The 22,689-nt window shown below is 40.2% G+C and overlaps 2 protein-coding genes and 1 pseudogene across 2 annotated transcripts; 2 read left to right on the forward strand and 1 right to left on the reverse strand.

Moving 5' to 3' along the window:
• Positions 1–12: 12 nt before the first annotated feature.
• Positions 13–22,374, forward strand: LOC146558515 (uncharacterized). Its single transcript, XM_085245977.1, has 9 exons — positions 13–83; positions 6,657–6,707; positions 6,815–6,933; positions 7,029–7,421; positions 7,501–7,720; positions 20,742–20,953; positions 21,066–21,213; positions 21,292–21,401; positions 21,732–22,374. The coding sequence occupies exons 2-9, from the start codon at positions 6,668–6,670 to the stop codon at positions 22,041–22,043; spliced, it is 1,554 nt and encodes a 517-aa protein (XP_085102103.1). The 5' UTR covers positions 13–83; positions 6,657–6,667; the 3' UTR covers positions 22,044–22,374.
• Positions 8,683–11,309, forward strand: LOC146558516 (uncharacterized). Its single transcript, XM_085245983.1, has 5 exons — positions 8,683–9,511; positions 10,002–10,047; positions 10,404–10,495; positions 10,585–10,695; positions 10,813–11,309. The coding sequence occupies exons 1-5, from the start codon at positions 8,853–8,855 to the stop codon at positions 11,057–11,059; spliced, it is 1,155 nt and encodes a 384-aa protein (XP_085102109.1). The 5' UTR covers positions 8,683–8,852; the 3' UTR covers positions 11,060–11,309.
• Positions 11,865–15,056, reverse strand: LOC146558517 (uncharacterized; annotated as a pseudogene).
• Positions 22,375–22,689: the final 315 nt, after the last annotated feature.

The raw sequence follows: 22,689 nt of genomic DNA on the forward strand, positions 1-22,689 counted from the left end.
GTTTGAATTTGGAGTCACAGGAATCTTCTGCACCTGAGCATTGAAAGAAAAACTGTGAGAGAAAACTTCGTCAAGAAAGAGAGGTAAGCAATTTTAATTTTTCGAATGTAAGTAGTGTGTAGTCTAATCACTATTTTAAAGTCAAGCGGACAGAATAATAAATTTAATTTGAGCGCGGGAAGGAGTAATGTAGCATGCTAACGGATGCTAGCGTTAGCTTAGCAGCCCTCGCATGTGGTTCAGAGAACATTATTTAGTGAAGTATCTACTGTAATGTTGTGAGAATTCCTAGCTATGCTATTTATAAGGGGCAGTATTAGCCGTTTGTATTAACTTAAGTTAATAGGCACACTGAGAATTTCTTTCAATTAGCAAGAGAGCTAATTAACCACATTCAGGGTTTTCCAATTGTCTTTGACTGATTTACTAGCTGCTTGAATTCCCTCACAAGGTGTGGGTTTAAATTAATATCCATCCATCCATCCATTCGCTTCCGCTTATCCTTTTCAGGGTCGCGGGGGGCGCTGGAGCCCATCCCAGCTGTCATAGGGCGAAAGGCGGGGTACACCCTGGACAGGTCGCCAGTCTGTCACAGGGCTAACACACAGGGACAGACAACCATTCGCACTCACATTCACACCTAGTGACAATTTGGATTATCCAATTAACCTATCCCCACAAGCTGCATGTCTTTGGACGGTGGGAGGAAGCCGGAGTACCCGGAGAGAACCCACGCAAACACGGGGAGAACATGCAAACTCCACACAGAAAGACCCCGGCCTGATGGTGGAATTGAACTCAGGACCTTCTTGCTGTGCGGCAACAGTGCTAACCACCGTGCCACCGTGCTGCCCACGACTTGATATTAATTGGATTTATTAAAGTGGGCTCAAAACAGTGTTATTCAGGAATCAGGCTGGTTGGTAAAACAAGTAGCGCTGTGTATCGATTCAAAATTGAAACAGAAGATTGCAGCACTGTATGTGCAAGGATGCCAGCTGCCGTTAAACCCCGAAGAAGAAGAAGAAGCTGTATCCCAGAATTCATAGCGCGGCCTAGCTCAGTTTCCAAAAATGAGCTAGTTAGTTTTAAAATTTCACAGAGCCCGGGACTGTCCACCCAACCCCACCACAGAGAAAACTGCACCCACCCCATCATCCACTCATCTTCCAGACTACATAAGACAGTAAACGCCCAGGCTGAGATCTTCCTCCACCTCTCCTGTATCTCCCCCTCCTGCAGAGAGAGTTCCTGAAGAGAGGAAAGCTCCTGCAAGATGTGACCATCTCCCCCACCAGTTGAAGAGCCCCCCAGGCGGCTCGACGCACCGGCGGCACCCTGCTCCAGGGCTGGGCCCCCATGCACCCACCCGCCCACAACCCCGGCAACACACCAACCAGGACCCAAGCCCCCTGGGCCCCAGCCCAGAGACGGAGCACCCCCAGAACCCCACGCCCATCCCGGACCCACCCAGGGCCAGCCAGGCTACCAGGTCAGTAACCCACGTCCGTCAGCACAGACCCTCCCCTAGCCCCGCTGCACGCAGCCGCGAGGAAACAGTCACCTGAGAGCCAACAGAGCCCCCAACCGGACATGACCGCTACCCCGGGTTGAGCCCCCCAAGGAAGATGCCTCCGGTGAACCCCCCGACGCCCTAAGCCTGTCCCTACCCCCACACCAATCACAACAGTGAAGGCGGGACCAAACTATGACCCCCCACCCCCACTAGGTGATGGAGCTGATAAAAGGAGCCCAGAGCAATTGATCTGATGTGGTGGCAGAGGCTGTATCAAGACTAATGTAATCTAATAGATAATTTCTATATTGGTTAGAATTAAGATTATTTTTATTTTTCCAGTTCATGAGGACCGTTTTCTTGGCTATGCATAGGGCAGTGAAAACCATATGGGCTATATTCTTTTCTGAAGTGACATTATCTAAGCTGCCCAACAAACACACTAAGGGGGAAGTTGGAATGTTACATTTCAGACACTTTGATAAGTCTTCACATATCTCGCGCCAAAACTTTTGCACTGGTGGACAGAACCAAAGAGCGTGGATGTAATTGTCTGGTGTATTGCCTTGACAGTGTGAGCAGTTGTTGGAAGATGTAAAGCCCATCTTGAACATTCGATGACCTGTATAGTGCACTCTATGTAGTATTTTGTATTGTATTAATTGCAGACTGGGTTTTTTAATTAATTTAAAGGTTTTTAAGCAAATCTGAGACCAGAAGTTTTGGTCTAAGCTGACTGATAAATCTGCTTCCCACTTTGCAATAGGAAGGGATATTGATTCATCTAATTTAGAAAGTGTTCTGTATATTTTAGATAATAATTTGGGGGATTTAAGAGTAAGAAAATGTGCCACACTTGGTGGTGTTTGTAATTCAACTTGACTGAGGTTAAATTTTTTTTTTTACTATGGATTTAATTTGTTGATATTCTAAAAATCTTGTCTTGTTGATCCCATATTGTGCAACTAGTCTGTCAAATGGAATAAATTCTGTTCCCTCTAATATATGTTCTAAGTATTTAATTCCTTTACAACTCCATTCTGGGAAATTAATCATATTATTGTTTTGTAATATGTCAGGGTTATTCCAGATAGGTGTACGTTTGCATGGGATTAATGAAGACTCTGTTATTTTTAGAAACTCCCACCATGCTGTCAGAGAAAAGCTGATGTTGATACTTTTAAAGCATTCGTGTCTTTTGATGTTTGAGCTAATAATAATAATAATAATAATAATGGATTGGATTTATATAGCGCTTTTCAAGGCACCCAAAGCGCTTTACAATACCACTATTCATTCACTCTCACATTCACACACTGGTGGATAAATAAATGGTAGGTCTGAAATCTCTAGATCCTTGCATAGTGCCTGTTCGACATCTAGCCAGGGCTTATCTAAGAAGGTATGTTTTAACCATTCTGAGATGAACTGAAGCCTGTTGGCTAAGAAGTATTGGTGAAAATTAGGCAGATCTAATCCTCCTCTATCCTTGGTTCTTTGTAGCGTTTTTAAGCTGATACGCGGGGGTTTATCTTTCCAAAGGAATTTGGAAATATATGAATCCAGAGATCTGAACCAATCTTGTGATGGTTTGTTAGGGATCATCGAAAATAAGTAATTTATTTTTGGCAAGATCATCATTTTTATAGGGCGACCCTTCCCATGAGTGATATGGGTAAAGATTTCCATCTAGTCAGATCGCCTTCTACTTTCTTTAGAAGTGGGATGTGGTTTAATTTAGTTAAGTCTGAAAGCTTAGGAGAGACATTAATACCTAAATATTTAATATTTCCAGATTGCAGTGGGGCAGAGGAAGAATTATGGAAGGAGCAGTTAATGGGGAGAACTGGAGATTTTGGCCAGTTAATTGAATAATCTGAAACTCTTGAAAACCAGTGCCCCTCAGGAGACAGAAGCTGGAGGATGTCTGGTCATTTGTTCTGATACGAGCTGTTGGGGAATTGTATAATATTCTTATCCAGTTTATGAAAGAGTTTCCAAAACCAAATTTGTGTAAAGTTGCGAATAAAAATTTCCAGTTAACTCTGTCAAATGCTTTTTCTGCATCTAGAGATAATATTATGGTTTCGATGTTTTTATCGTATGAGTAGTCTATTAAATTAAGTAATCTACGAGTGTTTGTTGAGGAGTGCCAACCTTTTATGAAACCAGTTTGGTCAGGATGAATTAAGAGGGGGGTCATTTTCTCTAATCTCTTTGAAAGAGCTTTGCAGATTATTTTAAGGTCTACATTTAAAAGAGAAATTGGACGATAGCTTGAGGGAAATAAAGGGTCTTTGCCTGGTTTTAGCAGGAGACTAATGTTGGCAGAATTCATATTTGGTGGTAGTCTGCCATTTTCCTCGATTTCCTGCAACATGCCGTGGAATACTGGTGCCAAAATTGTCCAGAATTCTTTGTAGAATTCTGCAGGGAAGCCGTCTAGACCTGGAGCCTTATTATTGGGCATACTTATCAGGGCTTCCTGGAGTTCACTTGGCGTCAGTGGCGAATCCAGTTCCATTGCTTGACTGTCTAGTAATTTTAGAAGAGTTACGTTGTCAAGAAACAGATCAATTTCATTTTTAGATGGGTTTATTTGTGGTGAGTATAAAGTTTCATAGAAATCCCTAAAAATGTTGTTTATTATTCCAGGATCATATGTTGTGTTCCCCGATAAATCTTTAGCAGCACATATAGTTGTTTTTTCTTTATTTATTTTTAGCTGGTTAGCTAGAAATCGACCTGATTTGTTACTGTGTTCAAAATTCTGCAAGCGTAGTCTTTGTATAAGGAATTGTGTTTTTTTATTAATAATTTCATTTAATTCTAGTTTTGTTTTGCATATTTTGTTCAATGTTTCCTGATCTTGGTTGCACGCGTAGGCTTCTTCTAGTGATTTGATGTTTTTTTCTAATTCCTGAATATTTTTGTTTTCTTCTTTCTTTTTGTGTGATGAGAAAGAAATTATTTTACCTCTCATCACAGCTTTCCCTGCTTCCCATAGAACAGAAGCAGATATTCCGGGAGTGTCATTAAAGTCTAAATATGACGTCCATTCCTTTTTAAAATATTTAATAAAGTCTTCCTCTTTAAGCAATGATGTATTAAATCTCCAGCTTTTACTTGGCGTAGTGTTATTCTTGTGCATTAGTGTTAAAGATACAGGAGCATGATCGCTGACAGCTATAGGATGAATCTCAGTGTCTGAAATGTCACACAGCAGTGAGCTGCTGACCAAAAAATAATCAAGACGAGAGTAGGAGTGATGAACATGCGAGAAAAAAGTATATTCCTTACTGGTGGGGTGAAGAGAGCGCCATGCATCGCAAAGACCAAAGTCGCTCATATACTGTTTGATTATATTTGTGGATTGCCAATTGCGCTGAGTTCCTGTTGTGTTGAGCCTATCCATGTCTTCATTTAGTCCAAGGTTGAGGTCACCGCCAAGAATGAGTGTGCAATCAAGGTGTTCAGAGAGTGCACTAAAAAATCCGTGGAAGAATGAGGGTTCATCAACATTTGGACCGTATATACTTACAATACATAGTTTTTTGTTCAATATTGATAGTTTAATAATTAGAAATCTACCTTCTGGATCTATAACTGTATCGAGTACTGTAAAATTAACATTTTTATGTATTAAAATTGCTACTCCCCGTTGTCTAGAATTATAACAGGCTGCAAACACGTTAGGAGACTCAGGTGTTTTAAGTTCGTTTAAACCTGTGACAGGTTTATGAGTTTCTTGTAATAAAACAACATCTGCCTGTAGTTTTTTAAGCTGGTTAAATATCTTTAACCTCTTTCCTCTGGTGCCAGCTCCATTTACATTCCATGTGACAAACCTCAGCATGCCCATAATTGTGTGTGTATGTCTAATGATGTACGCTGGGTGTTTCGTTTAGACAGGTGGAGAGAATGTGGAAACATCCCTTGTTTGTAAATAGAAAGAGAAAAAGAAGTGTGGTGAGAGGCTCCATAAGTCTGACTATGTGTGTGAATATTCACTAATATGAACAAGCGTGGCTTGCTTATGTGTCCTGCAAGTCTGTGCGTGCTGTTAGGCTGTTGTAAATGTGCTGCCGTTGAGCTGATGTGTTTGCGTGATCGTGGTGTGAAAATATGGAGAAATAGAGGGTGTTGTTTGTAGGTGAGTGGGGAAGTAGGTGACCACAGCAGTGAAAGACAAGAGAAAGAAAGAAACCACATGAACTGTGAGCAACAACAACAAAAAAGAAACGAAACGGAAACATTCCAATTAAAGCAATGACGGAGGGTGACGGTGTTATATCTGCTATGACATCATATTGATATTACTAGGTTAAACCCATGTTAAAGGGGAAAGTGTGAATGAATAAGAAAAGAGTGTAGCGGGTTCTTATCTGGAGTGCAGTCAATATAACCACGGTGTGGTGCCGGGGTCGCGGTAGAGCTGTCCGTCCACGTAGAGCCGGTCCACGGACCACCGCCGTCTTTCACTACTCAGGTGAACATGATATATAAGTCACTTAAATAACTTAAAAATGTTATTGTTTGGCTTTTTTCAGTATTTTATTTGTTCCTGAGTAAATCGGTTTGGCTGAGATTAAAGTTATAGTTTTTACACAGCTGAATAAACGTCAAGCAGACAACTGATTATCAGAAGTGTGAGATGCTGGAGAATATACTCCGGTGTCCTTTTATATTTTAGATAGCAATGAGCAATCTGCAAATTTCTTTAAAATGTAATAAACTATCATCTTGCCTTTATTTTTAGTTAGCACATACCTTAAACACTTAAAGCTATAAGCTAATGATCGTTATGTAAGAGCAGATACTGCTGGTGCAATAAGCTGTACATTTTACGTCCAATGGATGCATGATCTGGCAGCCCTAGTCAGCATAATCTTATTGATGAAATTCAATGACACAAATCTGGGTGAGTAAAAGTTCACCGGGCAATATTGTATAACCCTTTCAGACCTCAGCCGGGCTGTCTGGACATTTCTTTTCTATAATAGCTTTAAAAAGGGTAAAAATGTTGAACAATCAAAACGATTCTTTGACGTGAATCAATTTGATTCTCATGGGACTCAATTAAGATTCAACTTTTCAAATGTTTTTAACATAACACTAATTGTAAACATTTGTCTTGCAGGTGACTGAGCAATGGAGAAGCTGGATGATGTAACAGTATCTGTCCTTAAAGGTTATATTTGATAATATATTTGTGTGTGTATATATATATTAAAAAAACAGTTATGTTTGTGCAGTTATGTGCTTGCACAGTTTAACTGGTGTTTGTCTTTTTGTTAGCTGCAAGCATTGACGAGCGCATGCTTTTAACATTGACCCGTGATGATCTGAGGGACCTTTTTTCTGGGCCTGAGCACTTTCTCAGAAGAAAACATGTGTGGTCAATAATTCATCCTGAGGTATTATGTAAAAAATATTTAGTTCAACTAATCTCCAGAAAGTATGCTTTTATTTTAGCAGTACTTGACATTTTTATTTTCTCACCCTAAACCAGGAAGACCATCCGCTACCACAGAAACCTGAAACAACTTCTTCACCCAGGGTAGTTGCAACAGGCCCTCCAACTGCTGATGCTAATGTAAGCCAGCTGAAAACCTTGCAGCTCCCCAGTCCTCCGGAATATGTTCTGTACACCGACAGTGAGTTGGAGCAATGCCGAAAGAGTTACCTGGAGTTGGCCTGCTCCGGCAGGGAACAGGCATGCGTCATGTCAAAAGAACTGAGATGCAGATTGGTGAGAAATACAATCAGAAGTATGGTGTCCCTTTTGAGAGCAAGCCAAGGCCAAATGGAGCGATACCCCTCTAAGACCGAAATCACTGCAATGGCTAAAAAAGTTGTGGAATATTATCCTATGCTGCAGGATAATGATGCAAGCGTAAAACACGTAAGTTCTTGTATTTGTGTCTCATATATAAATCATTTTGTTTTGTTCAGGGGGCATGATATATATGTATTTTCACCAGGAGAGCATTAATGCCAAGTTACAAAAAAGGCTGCAAAATATGAAAACCCCAGTAAAAAGGCAAGGACCAACACCGGAGAGGGGACGGCCCAAGAGAAGGCTCACTGACCTCTACCCAAGGGATGAAGAAGCTGATGATGAAGATGCTGATCGCAGTTCTTCCAGTGGTGCATCTACTCTGTTATCACCTGTCAGAAATTCTGACAATGCCTCCACTTCATGTGAGTACTAGTAATTTTGTAAAATGGTTATCAACACACAGCCAGTAGTAGCTTCCAAAAAATGATGGCGGCGCGTACACACGCAGCGGCTTCTCTCTCTCCCAAACAAACTACTTTTTCGTGTTTTTCGTCCTGTAAGTTGCAGTGTTTTTGTAAGACTTTGTCGCGTCTATCTGTGTGCAAGCGAGGATATGCCCGAACACTTCTTCTCGACATCGGCAGAAACAAACTTTTTAAGTTAAACTCTGTGGACACCGAGAAGCTGAAAGATCTGGGTCTGCTCCGAAGGCCTACTAAATCACCGACTATGGCGTTATTTTTGTGCCACTATTCTGAGCGCACGTAAAAAAAAATTGCAGGTGCAAGTGTTGCATTTTGAGGAGAAATTTATTTTGAGCTTACAAAAGCTGAATTTGAGTGAACAAAATTCATTGCTGCGTGCAAAAAATGTATTTCAGTGTTTGCGCTTATCCATATACACACACAATAGCACCCCCTCTCGCTCAGTTTTTTCATTTGCGCTTGCTCGCAATGTGTTGCTTGCGCTCACAACATTCTCTGCTTCGTACGCTCAACTCTCTGTACACCGTTATAAGTGTGCCACAAAACCAACCAATCACAGACTTGGTTTCAAAAATTCTGATTGGCTCTTACGGTCTCCAATCAGCTCGCTAGCTACTGCTTTCCGGAAACACTGTCCGAAATGTAGCTAAATCCAGCTAAAATCTCTTAAACCCCAATTTGCGGATAATATCTTTAATCATTTTATTTTAAAATATATTATTTTTTAAGACTATTGTTGGTGTAGTAGAATGTAGTTGCATCATACAACCATGCCAACTGACTAATTTTTCCAAATTATACTTGAGTAGCTCTTTTTTATGTCGTCGAATACTGAATAGCAGCACGAAAAGAGCATGTCCCGGCCACATGTAAGTAATATAAAATCATTTTGTTAATTATTATTCGCTTGATAACTGACGTTAGCTAATTTGCAAACTATGCAAACTTGAAAAATGATGTACCTCATGTAGTTTGTTTTATGGGTTGTTTATTTTTGTCTGAGATACATCATTTCATTGTACTTGTCCATGTTCCTTGCTGCTTTTAACAGGACATACTGAGACAGCAAATGATGCATAGACTCCTCTCTAAACTGGAAGCTGCTTTAAACCAACAACCACTAAATCTGGATTATTTGGAGTTCTTGACTCGTCATGAGCTTGTTCTGTTTGAATCTTTCTCTCAGCAAATAGGCGGTCTGTCAGAGATTACAGAGGCTCTACAAAACGTTCATCATCTGGTTCAGTGTGAAATTAACATCAGCTCTGTGGCCATTATTGAACTGGAAACAGAAGTTGGTCTGGGACCTGGCCACCCCAAAATCGTACTAGAGAGAGAAAGACTCAAGAATTTGTTGGACATTCAGCTGCCAGTCAGCTGCATTGCTAAATGTCTTGGTGTTTCAAGAAGAACAATCTACAGGAGGATGCAAGAATTTGACTTGTCTGTGAGAGGAACATACAGCACAATGAATGACCAAGAGCTGGACAACATCATATCGGCTATCAAAAATCAGATGCCAAATGCTGGCTATCGAATGGTTCAAGGACATTTGGTTTCTATGGGTCTCCGTGTTCAGTGGTGGAGAATGATGGCCTCCATGCATCGAGTTGATGCTGTAGGGATCTTCAAACGGATCACAGAACTAGGCTGTGTTGTGCGAAGAAGCTACTCGGTGCGAGGCCCTCTCTCCCTGGTCCACATAGACACAAATCACAAGCTAATAAGGTAAAATACCCACTTATATAGCTTTAACACAAGTTGGGCAGAAAGATGCACGTTATACTTTAAATCTGCTTTAATCAACCTTATCTGATAGGTCTTTCAGTGTATTTATAATATTTTAAAAAGCACTTGATAGAGTAATATTAAGTAAAAGGAATACAGGATGTGTAACAAAACCAGCAATATTGGTAATTGTAAATTTTCTTGAGCAGTTATTTACACTTTGTATATCGATATTTTCCATGATAACAAGCCTATCAACACATAATATGTTAAGTGCTCCAGAAAACTTAAAAAAAATCATGACAAGAGAACTAAAATATTTAGTCTCATTGAACTTATAAACATATAAAAATGTTGGTATTATTTTCAGCACACCTGACAAGTGTCCAGTTTAAGTCAGTGGCAAGTGTGCATACTGAAAAATGTATTTTCAATGTCTTACATGTTCTGCAAATCAAGCCTTAGTGAGATTGTTTTCCCTCTGAAACAGGTACAATGTTGTGATCTTTGGTGGAGTGGATGGCTACTCAAGGAAGGTAAAAGTGTAACTGTTATGTAGAATATTTGGTAGTTTTGAAATGAGAGCTTTATTAGGTTGTTTTTTTATGAACATGAATTATTCAGCAAGCCAACATAGTGGACGATTTGCAATTATTATTTTTTTAATTTCTAATCAGTTCTTTACCAAAAAAGGTTAAACTAAAAGGCCATTTTCATTTTTTGATAAGTACTACCAATATTGATGTATAGACTACTCAAGCTTTGAATTATGGTTATGAACATAGAACCGTACAATATTCCTTGAACACTTATTATGAAACTGCATTATTAACTGAAAAACTATACATGATCTGAAACCAGATCTTTAATTTTCCATTTGTTTTCACTGCAGGTCCTGTACTTGGATGCAGCAACTAACAACAGGGCAAAAACTGCATTCTCATTTTTCCTGAGATCAGCCCAGCTTCACGGCTTGCCATCAAGGTTTTATGCCCTGATTTAATTTATATGCTAGCAACAAGTATCATTAAAGAAAACTTTAAAAATTCCTTAAAAATGTATTTTTATCATAGGGTTAGGGCAGATCAAGGAGTAGAAAACCTGGACATTGCACATTTCATGTTTGCCACAAGAGGAACAGGGAGAGCGAGTTTCATATCTGGAAAGAGTGTCCACAATCAGAGGTTAGTCTTTTGATGTTTTTTATATTATTATTGACTGCATGGGTAGATTGTTGTAGCAGTTCTGATATTGATTTGAAGCATGAAATACCTGAAATCCAAATTCAAATGTATTTACAGAGTAGAACGACTTTGGTGTGATGTCTGGATTGCAGTCACTAGCAAGTACCATGATATTCTTCACTCACTCGAGGAGGATGGCCTGCTTGACATTTCAGATGTCATTCATCTTTTTGGTGTCCACTACATCTTTGTCCCTCGACTCCGAGCAGATCTTGTCACCTTTGTTGGAGGATGGAATAATCATCCCCTCAGGACAGAAGGTGGTCTCACTCCTGAACAGCTCTGGTGTATGGGACATCTATAAGAGCTGGACGAGGGCGAGAGACTTGAGGTACCAGCTCATAATCTGTTTTTTTTTTTTTTTTTTTTTTTTAATTTAAATGTTGAATTTCAAAATTTTAGTTAGCAGTTAACTCTTCTCTTCTGAAATTAACAAATTAAAACACTTGCAGCACATCTGGGAGATGCTTCTGGTGATTTTATACATTCTTGCTTATCAATTACCACTAATCTAAATTACAGTAAGAAGAACATGAAAACAAAGGCATTCTTTTTAAATTGTTGTATTTTAATGGAAAAAACGCTTACACAAAATAACATTCCTCCCAAAAGTACCTATTCTGGAATAATGACCATTATATATGTTTGTGGATTTGAAGGAGCTTCGGGATCCAGGCATTGACTGGGAGAGTGCTGTACTGCAAGAAGAATCTAACAGCACAGTTGTGGTTCCTGAAGTTGAATGCCCACTGGATGAGGAAACCCTGGAGGGGCTTCAGAGAACTATTAATCCCTTGGAACATTCTGAGTCACACGGTCGTGACCTGTACATACAATTCTTGCTACAGGTGTCAAACCAACAGTGACACTTAACATGGACGTGAAAGTCAACGTTCTTTTAAGTTCTCAAATACTGGATTTCTTTGCTAAAACATTCAGATTACAAGTAGACAAGCAAACAAAGCACTTGCTTATTATCTATCAACGTAGGACCCTACACAAAGTTTTGAAGTCTTGTCATTTTCATGAAACGGCTACGAACATCTTAACAGCTAATGTTTACAAACATTTTTACTCATTTAGTTTCCAAATTACAAGACAACAATGTGTTAAACTCTGTGGAATCCACCACCATATTTAACTGCTGCACTCATTATGGTTTTAAACACTGTGTAAGTGTCCAGATGCTGCACTGGAAAAGTCACAGTACAAGTGCATGCACTCACAACTGGGTAACAAATGGAGTGATCTCCCAGCCGCTCCTTACATTCATGGTCAAACTTGCATGTTATTTTGAAATGTCTCTTTTCATCAGGAAGGATGGGAACATGGGACTGGCCGGTCATCCACTGGAGCACATGGTGGACAGCAAGAGACTCTGATTTTTCACCACCTGCACCGCCTGTGTTTCCATCTGTGATGTTTGAAAATGTTTCTGAAGTCTTTTCTAAATAAAAAGCAATCTGGATTACAATGTTTTAAATTAACAACTAAGAATACTTTCTAGTGCCCTGCATGTTAAAGCAAAAATATTTAACAGATGCATACGGTATATATACAATACTATAGGTATATACAGCTAATACTATATAGTACCTGATACTTCAATCTCCTGCAAGAAATCTTGCAAAAAATTTATGATCTTCCTCTCAGTTCTCTCCCTAGATGTCCCTTTTTCACTGAAATGTGGTTGGCAGCTCATCATAATGAAATCAGCGTCTGGCTGTAAATAAGGAAATAAAGTAGATTATATTATAGATATATTGTTCATTCAAAACTAATAAATAAATACAGGATAACTACAGTACAGATAAGTGGACTGTCTTTGGATCAGACTGAAGCTGCTATGTTAATACTTACTTTGAGGATTTTCCCAGGAACAAACAAACTGTGGCAAGCTTCAGGATTTACAGCCATCAGGTTCACAAGACCATACAGTTCCATGCCCTTTCGGAGCTGCTGTAGCATTGGAATCAGTCTTGTTGTAGAGTGTAAGACAATAGCACTTAAAAAAAACAAACAAAAAACAAACAAAATGAAAAACTAGTTGGGGATGGGGGGGGGGGTTAATGATCTCTCTGATTTTTTCTCCCTTACCGGATCATGCTTTCCTTACTATCCATCTTTATCTGGTTTGTGTATCCTCAGCTGACAATTTCATCAGCCCACATCATCAGAGACTGTATGTCTGCTGCATCTTCAACCTGGAAATGTATAATGTGAAAGAGGAAATACAGAAGGTTAAAAGTGTTTAAAAACACCATACTCATAATATATCATGTGCCAGAGCTAAACCAGGTGCTCACTTTGCGGATGAGCAGGGAAGATTCCACATCTGCAACATCCTCCTTAGACAGACAGCTGAAATCAACCTCTCCTGAGCAGAGGAAATTGTAGCACCATTCTTTGAAAAAGGCAGGAGATGGGCCTCCTTGGGCGAGGCTGACTGCAATTATTTCACCAACAGTTCTGTGTAGACAAATGATTATAATTCATTTTCAGGTAACATTTACAAAAATATCGGATGCGTATTAAATGTAATACACAAAGCTCGTATGTAACCAATCTGAAGTTTTCATTATCAAGATCGGTCAGAGAATACTTCGGGGTTTTGCCCTTGTTCTCAAGTCCTTCAAAGAATCTGCTTTCAATACCTGAAATCATGTCTTTCATACAAAAAATATCCGCATTTTTAAGTTATCCATTATTTATTGACACTAGGACAAAACAGGTAATAGGCAACTCACCACTCAAAAACTCTTTCCTAAGTGCTCCTGTATCCACGCCTGCCTCTCCAATGAAAGCCACCCTAAGAACACTGGTGGGAGATGCAGCTTTTTTTCTCTGCCACTGGAGAATGCCTCTGTCTGGAAGGTCTTCTCTGTCCACACACAACTTAAATTCTGTTGTGGTGTCGACTTGTTGTTCAAGGCAACGCAATACATCTTCCACGCTTAACAAAAACAGGGTAGAAAACATCCTAAGCTCTCAAAGAAAAATAATCATCTTTAGATTAAAAGAGGCTACCACATTAAACGTGATTAGAAATTATTGCAGCATGTTCTGTGCAACAACCTTTAACAATAATTTAAAGTAGTGTGATCATAAAATGTTTTATATGAAATTAAACCCCAGGTATTGTGTAAAAGATCTTACACACATAATTTTAACAAATGGTTCTGCATAATAGTGTGTATATGAACTATAATAGAGCAAAAAGTACCTGTCTGTTGTGCATACTGAAGTTTGAGCTGATGTCCCTGTAGTTTGGTCATTTTCTTCAGGCACCATGCATTGAAAGCTGATGACAAAACAAAGTTTAAAAAAATAAAAATAAAAAATACATATGTTTGTGTGGACTGTTACTGATTAACATTTTTTCATAAACGGCTGAAAAAAGATTACCTATCCCCACACAGACTCGCATGGACTGTGATCTCATCTTCAGGAAAATCCTTAGTGCATATTGGACAAATAACCTACAATTCCAAAAATGGGTACATGTTAGGCATAGTGGGAAAAAGATCATTACCGATACAAAATTCATTGTAGTTACTATGGTTTTTAGTAATGTGCTAGGTTTACCTTGCATTTGCTTTTCACAATGCATAACTCCGATTCCTGCTGAATCAAAAAACAGTAATTGTGATACTATATTATTCAATCAAAATTGCTCATTTTGATTTCATCAAAATTGTCTCACCTCATCATCAGTCTCATCAGGAGAGAATTTTCCTTTGCACGTATTGATGTGTACTGCAAGCATCTGCAGAGGCATAACTTCATTACACTGGTAACATATCTTCTTTGGCATCTTTGAAAAGTGCTGTGAGTCGGGAGGTAGAGGAGATGTGTCTAATGTTTCCTGAGGAGGTACTATGTAAAAAGTGGATTTGCCACCTCCTGACACAGCTTTCAGTTTTGACAGAATATCCTTCTGTTTCAGGTGGAATTACAGTGAGCTTTCGTCGACCACTGCCACCTTTATTGACAGAAAAATAGCATAAACAATCAAGCAGCAAAAGTATCAACTACATAATCATAATGCAGTATGAGCACGCAAGAATGCCAAAAAAAATACATAAAAACTGAATTAACAACAAACCTGTTGCCTTATGTAAGAGCCATCCTCCACAAAGATATTCCATTTTTGGAAAGGTTTCTTCCAGAAGTCTAGAAATCTTAGTTAAAAACACAGTTAAGCAGAATGGAACACTAAATGGACTGTGGCATATGATTCAGGCTAAATGCGTCTGCCAATGACTGATTTTAATACTGACTACACAAACTTACCTCTGCATGGTCACCATTAGGGCTGCTCGATTATGGCAAAAATGATAATCACGATTATTTTCACTGAAATTGAGATCACGATTATTTGACGATATTTATTTAACCCTTTAAGACCTACTATAGAACCAAGTCCACCAGAGCTTATATTATTTTTTTTACATGCTGTAGTGCCATTTGTGGGAGCATTTCAAGTTGCTATACATCAATACAACTGTTATAGCCCATATTTTAATAATATGTATGCATTAAGTCCATAGTAATTACATAAATTGCAAAAAAGTGCAATAAACTACAAAAAAAATTGAAAATCGCTTTTGTTTTGTTTACATATATTTCTACTTGGAGAAATTTAAGAGGCTTATCCCTCAAAACTTTAAATACAATAAAGTTGCAAAAAATAGTTTACAACAACAGGAAATTTATTTTGAGTGTCTTCATAGTTTTATTTTGGAGATACAGCAATTTTTATATACTGCAGGAAAAACAAAAAACAATCCTATGATGCAAATTTGCAAAGAAAACAGCATGTGCATCATTTCACTGTGGGAAGTGTTACGAACAGCTGATAGGAACGGCAAAGCGTGTTTCTGGAATATTATGTTTTTGTTCCTGCAAGTGCTTTTTATGCAATTTTTGCAAAGCTATATGTGGAACGAAACCGTGACCGAGGACAAGCTGATGGCATCAGATGTAAGTACAACTCCTCCGGTTTCATATGCAAAACAAATTATTGCGCTAGCTTACACGGTTCAGGTTCTACAGGGATTTAAAAATAGTTACGCAAAACGGAGCGTGCTGCTCTGACCGGCTTTAAAGGGTTAACAATGACTTTAAAAAAATAATATAAAATAGTGTGCAACACCACTGAAGTTTTTTTTTTTTAAACTCTCTTTTCAACCAACGGCAGTCACACTTTCCGAGCTTCCCTCGGGTCCTCTTAATCAGCGGTCTCCAACCTTTTTTGCGCCACGGACCAGTTTATGCCCGACAATATTTTCACGGACCGGCCTTTAAGGTGTCGCGGATAAATTAGGGAGGGGCTAATAATCGGCTCAGTCATTTTTAATGATCGTTGAAAGCCCAGATCGTAATCGTGATTAAAATTCGATTAATTGAGCAGCCCTAGTCACCATCTTCTGGAAGAGACACTGTTTGTCTCCCCATGCCAGCTTGTAGGAGTTCAAGCTCCTCAGCTGGCAAAGGTGTGTAGGATGTGTTTTTTGACAGCAAATAAAAACTGAGGCCTGTGGTCTTACTGCCTGCCTTAACAAGCTGCTTAGTAGATGTTAAACATCTCTTTTTACCACGGCTCAAGTGTGATTTGAAATATCCTGGAAATGACCTGTGGGATGAAAATGCATGAGTTTAAAAAATGCAGTGTTGCATAACATAAGGGTTATTGTTTAATAAAGTTATTAAATATGACATCAGTCCTTAATAGCACATTTTAATTTAAAAATCAATGTTGATAAATCCACAAACCAAATAACTTTAACAGAAAAGATTGCAAAAAGTTAAAATAAAAAAAACACACAAAAAAAGCAAAAACCTTGTCATCTCTTGCTGGATAGTCAGATTTCTAGGCTCCGGCTGCCCACTCTCTGTTGGCCTCCCTGAAGGATTTGTGGATATGTTGTTAAGCAGCAAAGACACCAGATTTCTTACTGCTGACTCAACTGCACCATTACCCTAAAAAACATGATTACGATACACTGCCTCAGTAAGACAACTACGCTGGTAATTACCCATAAGGATAGCTTAAACTCTACAGCTGCATCTGTAACTACAATTTCACAGCATATTAAACAGAAAGGACAGCAAATTACTAAATTCACACAAAAAAAATTAAACTCACCTGATACTGTGGTGTAGTATTATTGGAGCCATTGTTTGATTCTGCCATCTCTTCTTTAGCTGCAGAGTAAATCAAAAATCCCTCTATCTGCAAGAAGCGAGGCTGAGTGGACAGTGTTTCCGGTGTCCGGAAAGCAGTAGCTAGTGAGCTGATTGGAGACCGTAAGAGCCAATCAGAATTTTTGAAACCAAGTCTGTGATTGGTTGGTTTTGTGGCACACTTATAACGATGTACAGAGAGTTGAGCGTACGAAGCAGAGAATGTTGTGAGCGCAAGCAACACATTGCGAGCAAGCGCAAATGAAAAAACTGAGCGAGAGGGGGTGCTATTGTGTGTGTATATGGATAAGCGCAAACACTGAAATACGTTTTTTGCACGCAGCAATGAATTTTGTTCACTCAAATTCAGCTTTTGTAAGCTCAAAATAAATTTCTCCTCAAAATGCAACACTTGCACCTGCAATTTTTTTTTACGTGCGCTCAATTTTTTTTTACGTCCGCTCAGAATAGTGGCACAAAAATAACGCCATAACCGACCCCCACTCCCGCACTTCGCCCACAATGGATGCGCCTCAAGCGGTGTGAGAGGAAGCAGAAGAGGGGTAAGCGCGGTGGCATCCGAGCTAGGCTAGCGGCTAGCCCACACAAACCCGCCAATCCTCTCTATCGTTCTGGCCAACGTACGCTCGCTAGAAAATAAACTGGACGACATCCGACTGCTACGTTCATCTCAAAGGAATGTAAAGGACTGCTGTGCTTTTGTGTTCACGGAAACATGGCTCAGCGACAGTGTCCCGGACCGCGCCATTCAGCTCGACCAGCTAACATGCTACCGTGCTGACAGAGTCATCGTCGCGGGAGGTAAGACCCGCGGGGGAGGACTTTGTGTTTACATCAATGATGCCTGGTGTCGCGATGCTGTTGCGGTCTGCAAACACTGCTCACCAGTGCTGGAGTTAATGGTCATTAAGTGCCGGCCATTCTATCTACCGAGGGAATATACAGCCATACTACTGTGCGCTGTGTACATCCCTCCCTCCTCCAATGTCAACAACAGGAATGAGGCACTGAATGAACTGTACCAGCACATCAGTGAGCAGCAGACAGCCCATCCTGATGCTTTTCTCATCCTGGCTGGGGATTTCAATCATGCAGACTTAAAGTGCGTGTTTCCAAAAATACAACAACACATTGACTTTCCAACAAGGGGAAATAACACACTGGACTTTGTTTACACCACCCAGAGAGGAGCTTACAAAGCTTTTCCCCTCCCCCACCTCGGCGCCTCAGACCATATCACTGTCATGCTAATGCCTGCCTACAGACCGCTCGTTAAAGTCACCAAACCGGTTCATAAGCAGATAAAAGTGTGGCCAGAAGGGTCTTCAGAGGCTTTACAGGACTGCTTCAACACCACAGACTGGAACATGTTTAAGCAGGCTGCCACCTATAACAACACCACTGACCTCCAGGAGTACGCAGAGACTGTTACTGCCTACATCAACAAGTGTATTGAGGATGTAACAGTCACGAAAACCATAACTGTCCGGGCCAATCAAAAACCATGGATGACAGGAGAGGTCTACAGGCTGCTGAAAGCTCGGAATGTTGCCTTCAGAGATGGAGACGAGGCAAGCCTGAGGACAGCTAGGGCCACCCTTTCCCGTGGCATCAGAGAGGCTAAGAGACAGTACTCCAGGAAAATATCTCATCACTTCAAAGACAGCAGAGACTCACGGAGCCTGTGGCGGGGCATTCAGACCATCACAGATTACAAGCCCCCACCACAGACCTGTGATAGCACTATCCCCCTGCTGAACAAGCTGAACACTTTCTTTGCTCGCTTTGAAGTCCAAAACAGCACCACTGCACAGAAGACCCCACCCCCTCCTGGTGACCAGGTGATGACTCTGTCCCCGGACAGCGTGAGGAGATCCCTCAGCAGGATCAATGCACGTAAAGCTCCGGGTCCTGACAACATTCCTGGTCGTGTACTGAGAGACTGTGCAGTGGAACTCACTGATGTCTTCACAGACATCTTCAACATATCACTCATCCAGGCTGTCGTCCCCACATGTTTTAAAGCCACCACAATCATTCCGGTTCCAAAAAAGTCATCTCCCTCCTGCTTTAATGACTACCGTCCTGTTGCACTTACTCCCATCCTGATGAAGTGCTTCGAACGACTAGTCATGCAACACATCAAGACTGTCCTGCCCCCCTCCCTGGATCCCTTCCAGTTTGCGTATCGGCCCAACCGCTCAACCGATGATGCCATCTCCACTGCACTCCACTCAGCACTCACACACCTGGACAAAAAAGACTCATATGTTCGAATGCTGTTCATAGATTTCAGTTCAGCATTCAACACTATAATCCCCCAACAGCTCACTCAAAAACTGGTCCAGCTGGGGCTCAACACCTCACTGTGCAACTGGCTGTTGGATTTCCTCACCGGAAGACCTCAAGCAGTACGGGTCGGCAGTAACACATCCAGCACCATCATTTTAAACACGGGGGCCCCGCAGGGATGTGTGCTGAGCCCCCTCCTCTTCACTCTGCTGACCCATGACTGCACTCCATCATACAGCTCCAACCTCTTCATCAAGTTTGCGGACGACACAACGGTGGTGGGTCTCATTAGCAACAGGGATGAGACCGACTACAGAAGCGAGGTGAGACGCCTGGCCACGTGGTGTGCTGACAACAATCTCTCTCTGAATGTGGAGAAGACAAAGGAGATTGTTGTGAACTTCAGGAGAATGCACACCCAACATGCTCCTCTGACCATTGACGGAGCGTCTGTGGAGAGAGTGAGCAGCACCAAGTTCTTGGGTGTGCACATCACAGAGGATCTCTCCTGGACGTACAACACCACAGCACTGGCCAAGAAATCACAGCAGCGTCTCTTCTTTCTCCGCAAACTAAGAAGAGCAGGAGCACCAGCCCCCATCATGCACACTTTCTACAGAGGCACCATCGAGAGCATCCTGTCGAGCTGCATCACTGTGTGGTTTGGAGCCTGCAATGCGTCCTGTCATAGAACCCTCCAACGCATAGTGAGAGCTGCAGAGAGGATCATTGGTGTCTCTCTCCTCTCCCTCCAGGACATTTACAGCACCCGTCTCACTAAAAAAGCCCTTTGCATAGCGGCTGATCCCACGCACCCAATGCAAAGCTTCTTCAAGCTGCTGCCGTCGGGGAGGAGACTGCGGAGTCTCCAGGCCAGGACCAGCAGGCTGAAGGACAGCTTCATCCATCAGGCTGTCAGGAAGCTTAACTCCCTCCCGATTCTGCCCCCTCTCCCCTCTCTCCTCCACGGTCTCACTGAACTCTGTCACACACACTCACACACACACACTCTGTGACTCACTCACTGGCCTGCACCAGTTACCAGTCACTTTGTGGAGCATCGGACTGCCATTACCTCATAAGACTTTGTGTTACACTATCTCATACCGTACATTACCAAATCTCCATTTGCACTATTTGCCTATTTGCACTACTCTGCCTGGTTTGCACTCAATGTCATTTACCCTTATATTGTATATTGTATAGCTTTCTTGTTATATGTAAAATTGTATTATATTATTTAATTGTTTTTTACTTTAAAATATTTCACTTGCATTTTTAATCACTCTTATATTTAAATGTTCATTTTCTATTTTATCTAGGGATTGAGAGTAACGAAGTTTCTATTCTCTGTATGTCCTGTACATGTGGCAGAATTGACAATAAAGTTGACTTTGACTTGACTTTGACTTTGACTAATGTTTTGTGGAAGTCTACTTCAGTAACAATGAAAAACCAAAATGCTCTTGTACTTCTCTCTATCTTAGCTGACAAGGATAGTCGGCAAATACAAGCAAGACATTACAAAACATTACAAGAAATGTGTAAGAAGGCAAAACCAAACCAAGAATATGTGTCCCAGCTATTAGACCTCGAGTTTGAAGCCAGAAGATCCTTCATTGACTCAGACACCATGAAAGAGGAGAACAGAGCTTGCCTCATCTTGGATGCATATCCATGCTTTAAAGAATTGCATCATGTAAGTTTTTGGAAGAGTTAATAAATAATCACTTTAATTTCAAATATATTTGGTGTGGTAGTAAAGTTATTTTGATTTTATTTGTCTACTTATTTTTTTAAACCTATTGTAGGCGTTGGGTGAGCTTCGCAGAATTTTGGATCCCCACAACAACAAGTTCATCAGTCAAGTAAAACTGAGATGGGAAGAATTCTGCTCCAGGGTAGAGTTCTACGGTGTGTCAAAGAAGGCAATGAATCCACCAATGACCATGGACAAAAGTAAGTTTTACCATTTGAATACAAAGTTCTCATCCTTTAAAATTTATGTTTATGAAGGTTTGTTTCTGCTTTGTCCAGCTGAAGCCCACCTTGCACTGATGAAGGCTCTTCCAACCCTCTTTCCCACACCTGCCCATCCACCAAAAAAGATGGGGAATGCTTCTGAAGCATTTCTACATGTCCTGAAGGTAAGTTTTATAAAATTTGCTTATAAAGATCTACAGAAAATTTGGCAAACAAAATATTTCGGTCAAACATGACTCAAAAATGCTTTTTCAGTTTCAGCCAAAAGACTTAAATCTATAATTTATTGTTTTCATTAATTTATAACGTATTTAATGTACACGAGTGTGGTCACATAAGAAGTCGCTTGATAAACCATAAGTCAAAACTACTATAAAATGTGTGTAACCAACAAAGAACAAGATAATGACATCTCCAACGTTATGACCAATTCCCAGCAAAAAAACATACAATTAACATAAGATGTTGACTGTCATGTCTTTTGTGTCTTGCAGCCTACAGAAGATCCAGATGCTGTCCTCCAGAAACGAAGCTTGTCATGTCCAGTAGTGATGTTCGATGGCTGCAAGTGTGTCATTGCTGTTGGTAATTTACCAGTTACAACATTTGACAAAGAAAAAATTGGTGAGGCTATGATATATGTGATGGCATACTTTTATGCACTCCATCTGACTTACCCCAAATGCGTGGCAACCCTGCTGTCTGTCATTCAGACAGAAGTTCTCCAGGATGCCATTCATGAGCATGACACTACATCATCTTACAGAAAAGCCCTGGCAGAATGGCATGCATTTATTGGAAAGTAGTGTGTAAATTTCAGATAAGATTAGGAGAGGGCACTTCTGTTTTGTTTTTGTTTGTTTTTTCAATCTGGGTCTTATTTCTAAAATGGAAAATGTTCATTTACTCACCCAGACAAGTTTTGTGGTATTTGGTGTCATTCGGAAGAAATTTGAATCTTTGTGGTCTTCCTATGTCACTCGTCAATTTTAATGGGGCAATGGCGAAACCTCTAAGGCTGTTGAAATGTTGAAACCACTTAAACAAACTCATAATGTTGGACCTGTACTGTTCAATTGTATCTTTATTATCTGCAGGTTATTGTTAAAGTGGACAAATAAAGATGGACACTTTTACTCTGTTTCAGTTTTGTTTTGTCCTTAATCAGCAATATAATCTTAAAGTAGTGTTTAGCTAAATTTAAAAAGAAGAAATTTCTTAAAAATGATTTAATGTACTAGTTTTTAGATTATTTGCCTTGATTTGTTTGTTAGAATAAGTGTTTTATGCCTATTTTCAGATTTAATTTCTTCAACATTTTACTTAGAACAAGTGGTTAAAGCTTATTTTAGGTTTCAAGCCATGATTGGTTGCCTGGAATAAGTGTAAAAGACTTATTTTTAGCTTTATTATCTTTATTTGTGGCCTACAATCAGTGGTTAAAGCTTATTT

This window comes from Mchenga conophoros, linkage group LG15, assembly GCF_057382185.1.
Source record: "Mchenga conophoros isolate Kocher_MC1m ecotype Shallow Benthic linkage group LG15, M_conophoros_male_GT1.1, whole genome shotgun sequence".
Lineage (NCBI taxonomy): Eukaryota > Metazoa > Chordata > Actinopteri > Cichliformes > Cichlidae > Mchenga > Mchenga conophoros.

Excerpts from the sequence above, each read along its gene's own strand:
- LOC146558515 (XM_085245977.1), top strand. The coding sequence starts at position 6,668 with ATGGAGAAGCTGGATGATGTAACAGTATCTGTCCTTAAAG. Across the intron at positions 7,422-7,500 it reads ATGATGCAAGCGTAAAACAC|GAGAGCATTAATGCCAAGTT; the intron begins GTAAGTTCTTGT and ends TATTTTCACCAG. Across the intron at positions 21,402-21,731 it reads CATTTCTACATGTCCTGAAG|CCTACAGAAGATCCAGATGC; the intron begins GTAAGTTTTATA and ends TGTGTCTTGCAG.
- LOC146558516 (XM_085245983.1), top strand. The coding sequence starts at position 8,853 with ATGATGCATAGACTCCTCTCTAAACTGGAAGCTGCTTTAAACCAACAA. Across the intron at positions 9,512-10,001 it reads ACAAATCACAAGCTAATAAG|GTACAATGTTGTGATCTTTG; the intron begins GTAAAATACCCA and ends CCTCTGAAACAG. Across the intron at positions 10,048-10,403 it reads TGGATGGCTACTCAAGGAAG|GTCCTGTACTTGGATGCAGC; the intron begins GTAAAAGTGTAA and ends TTTTCACTGCAG.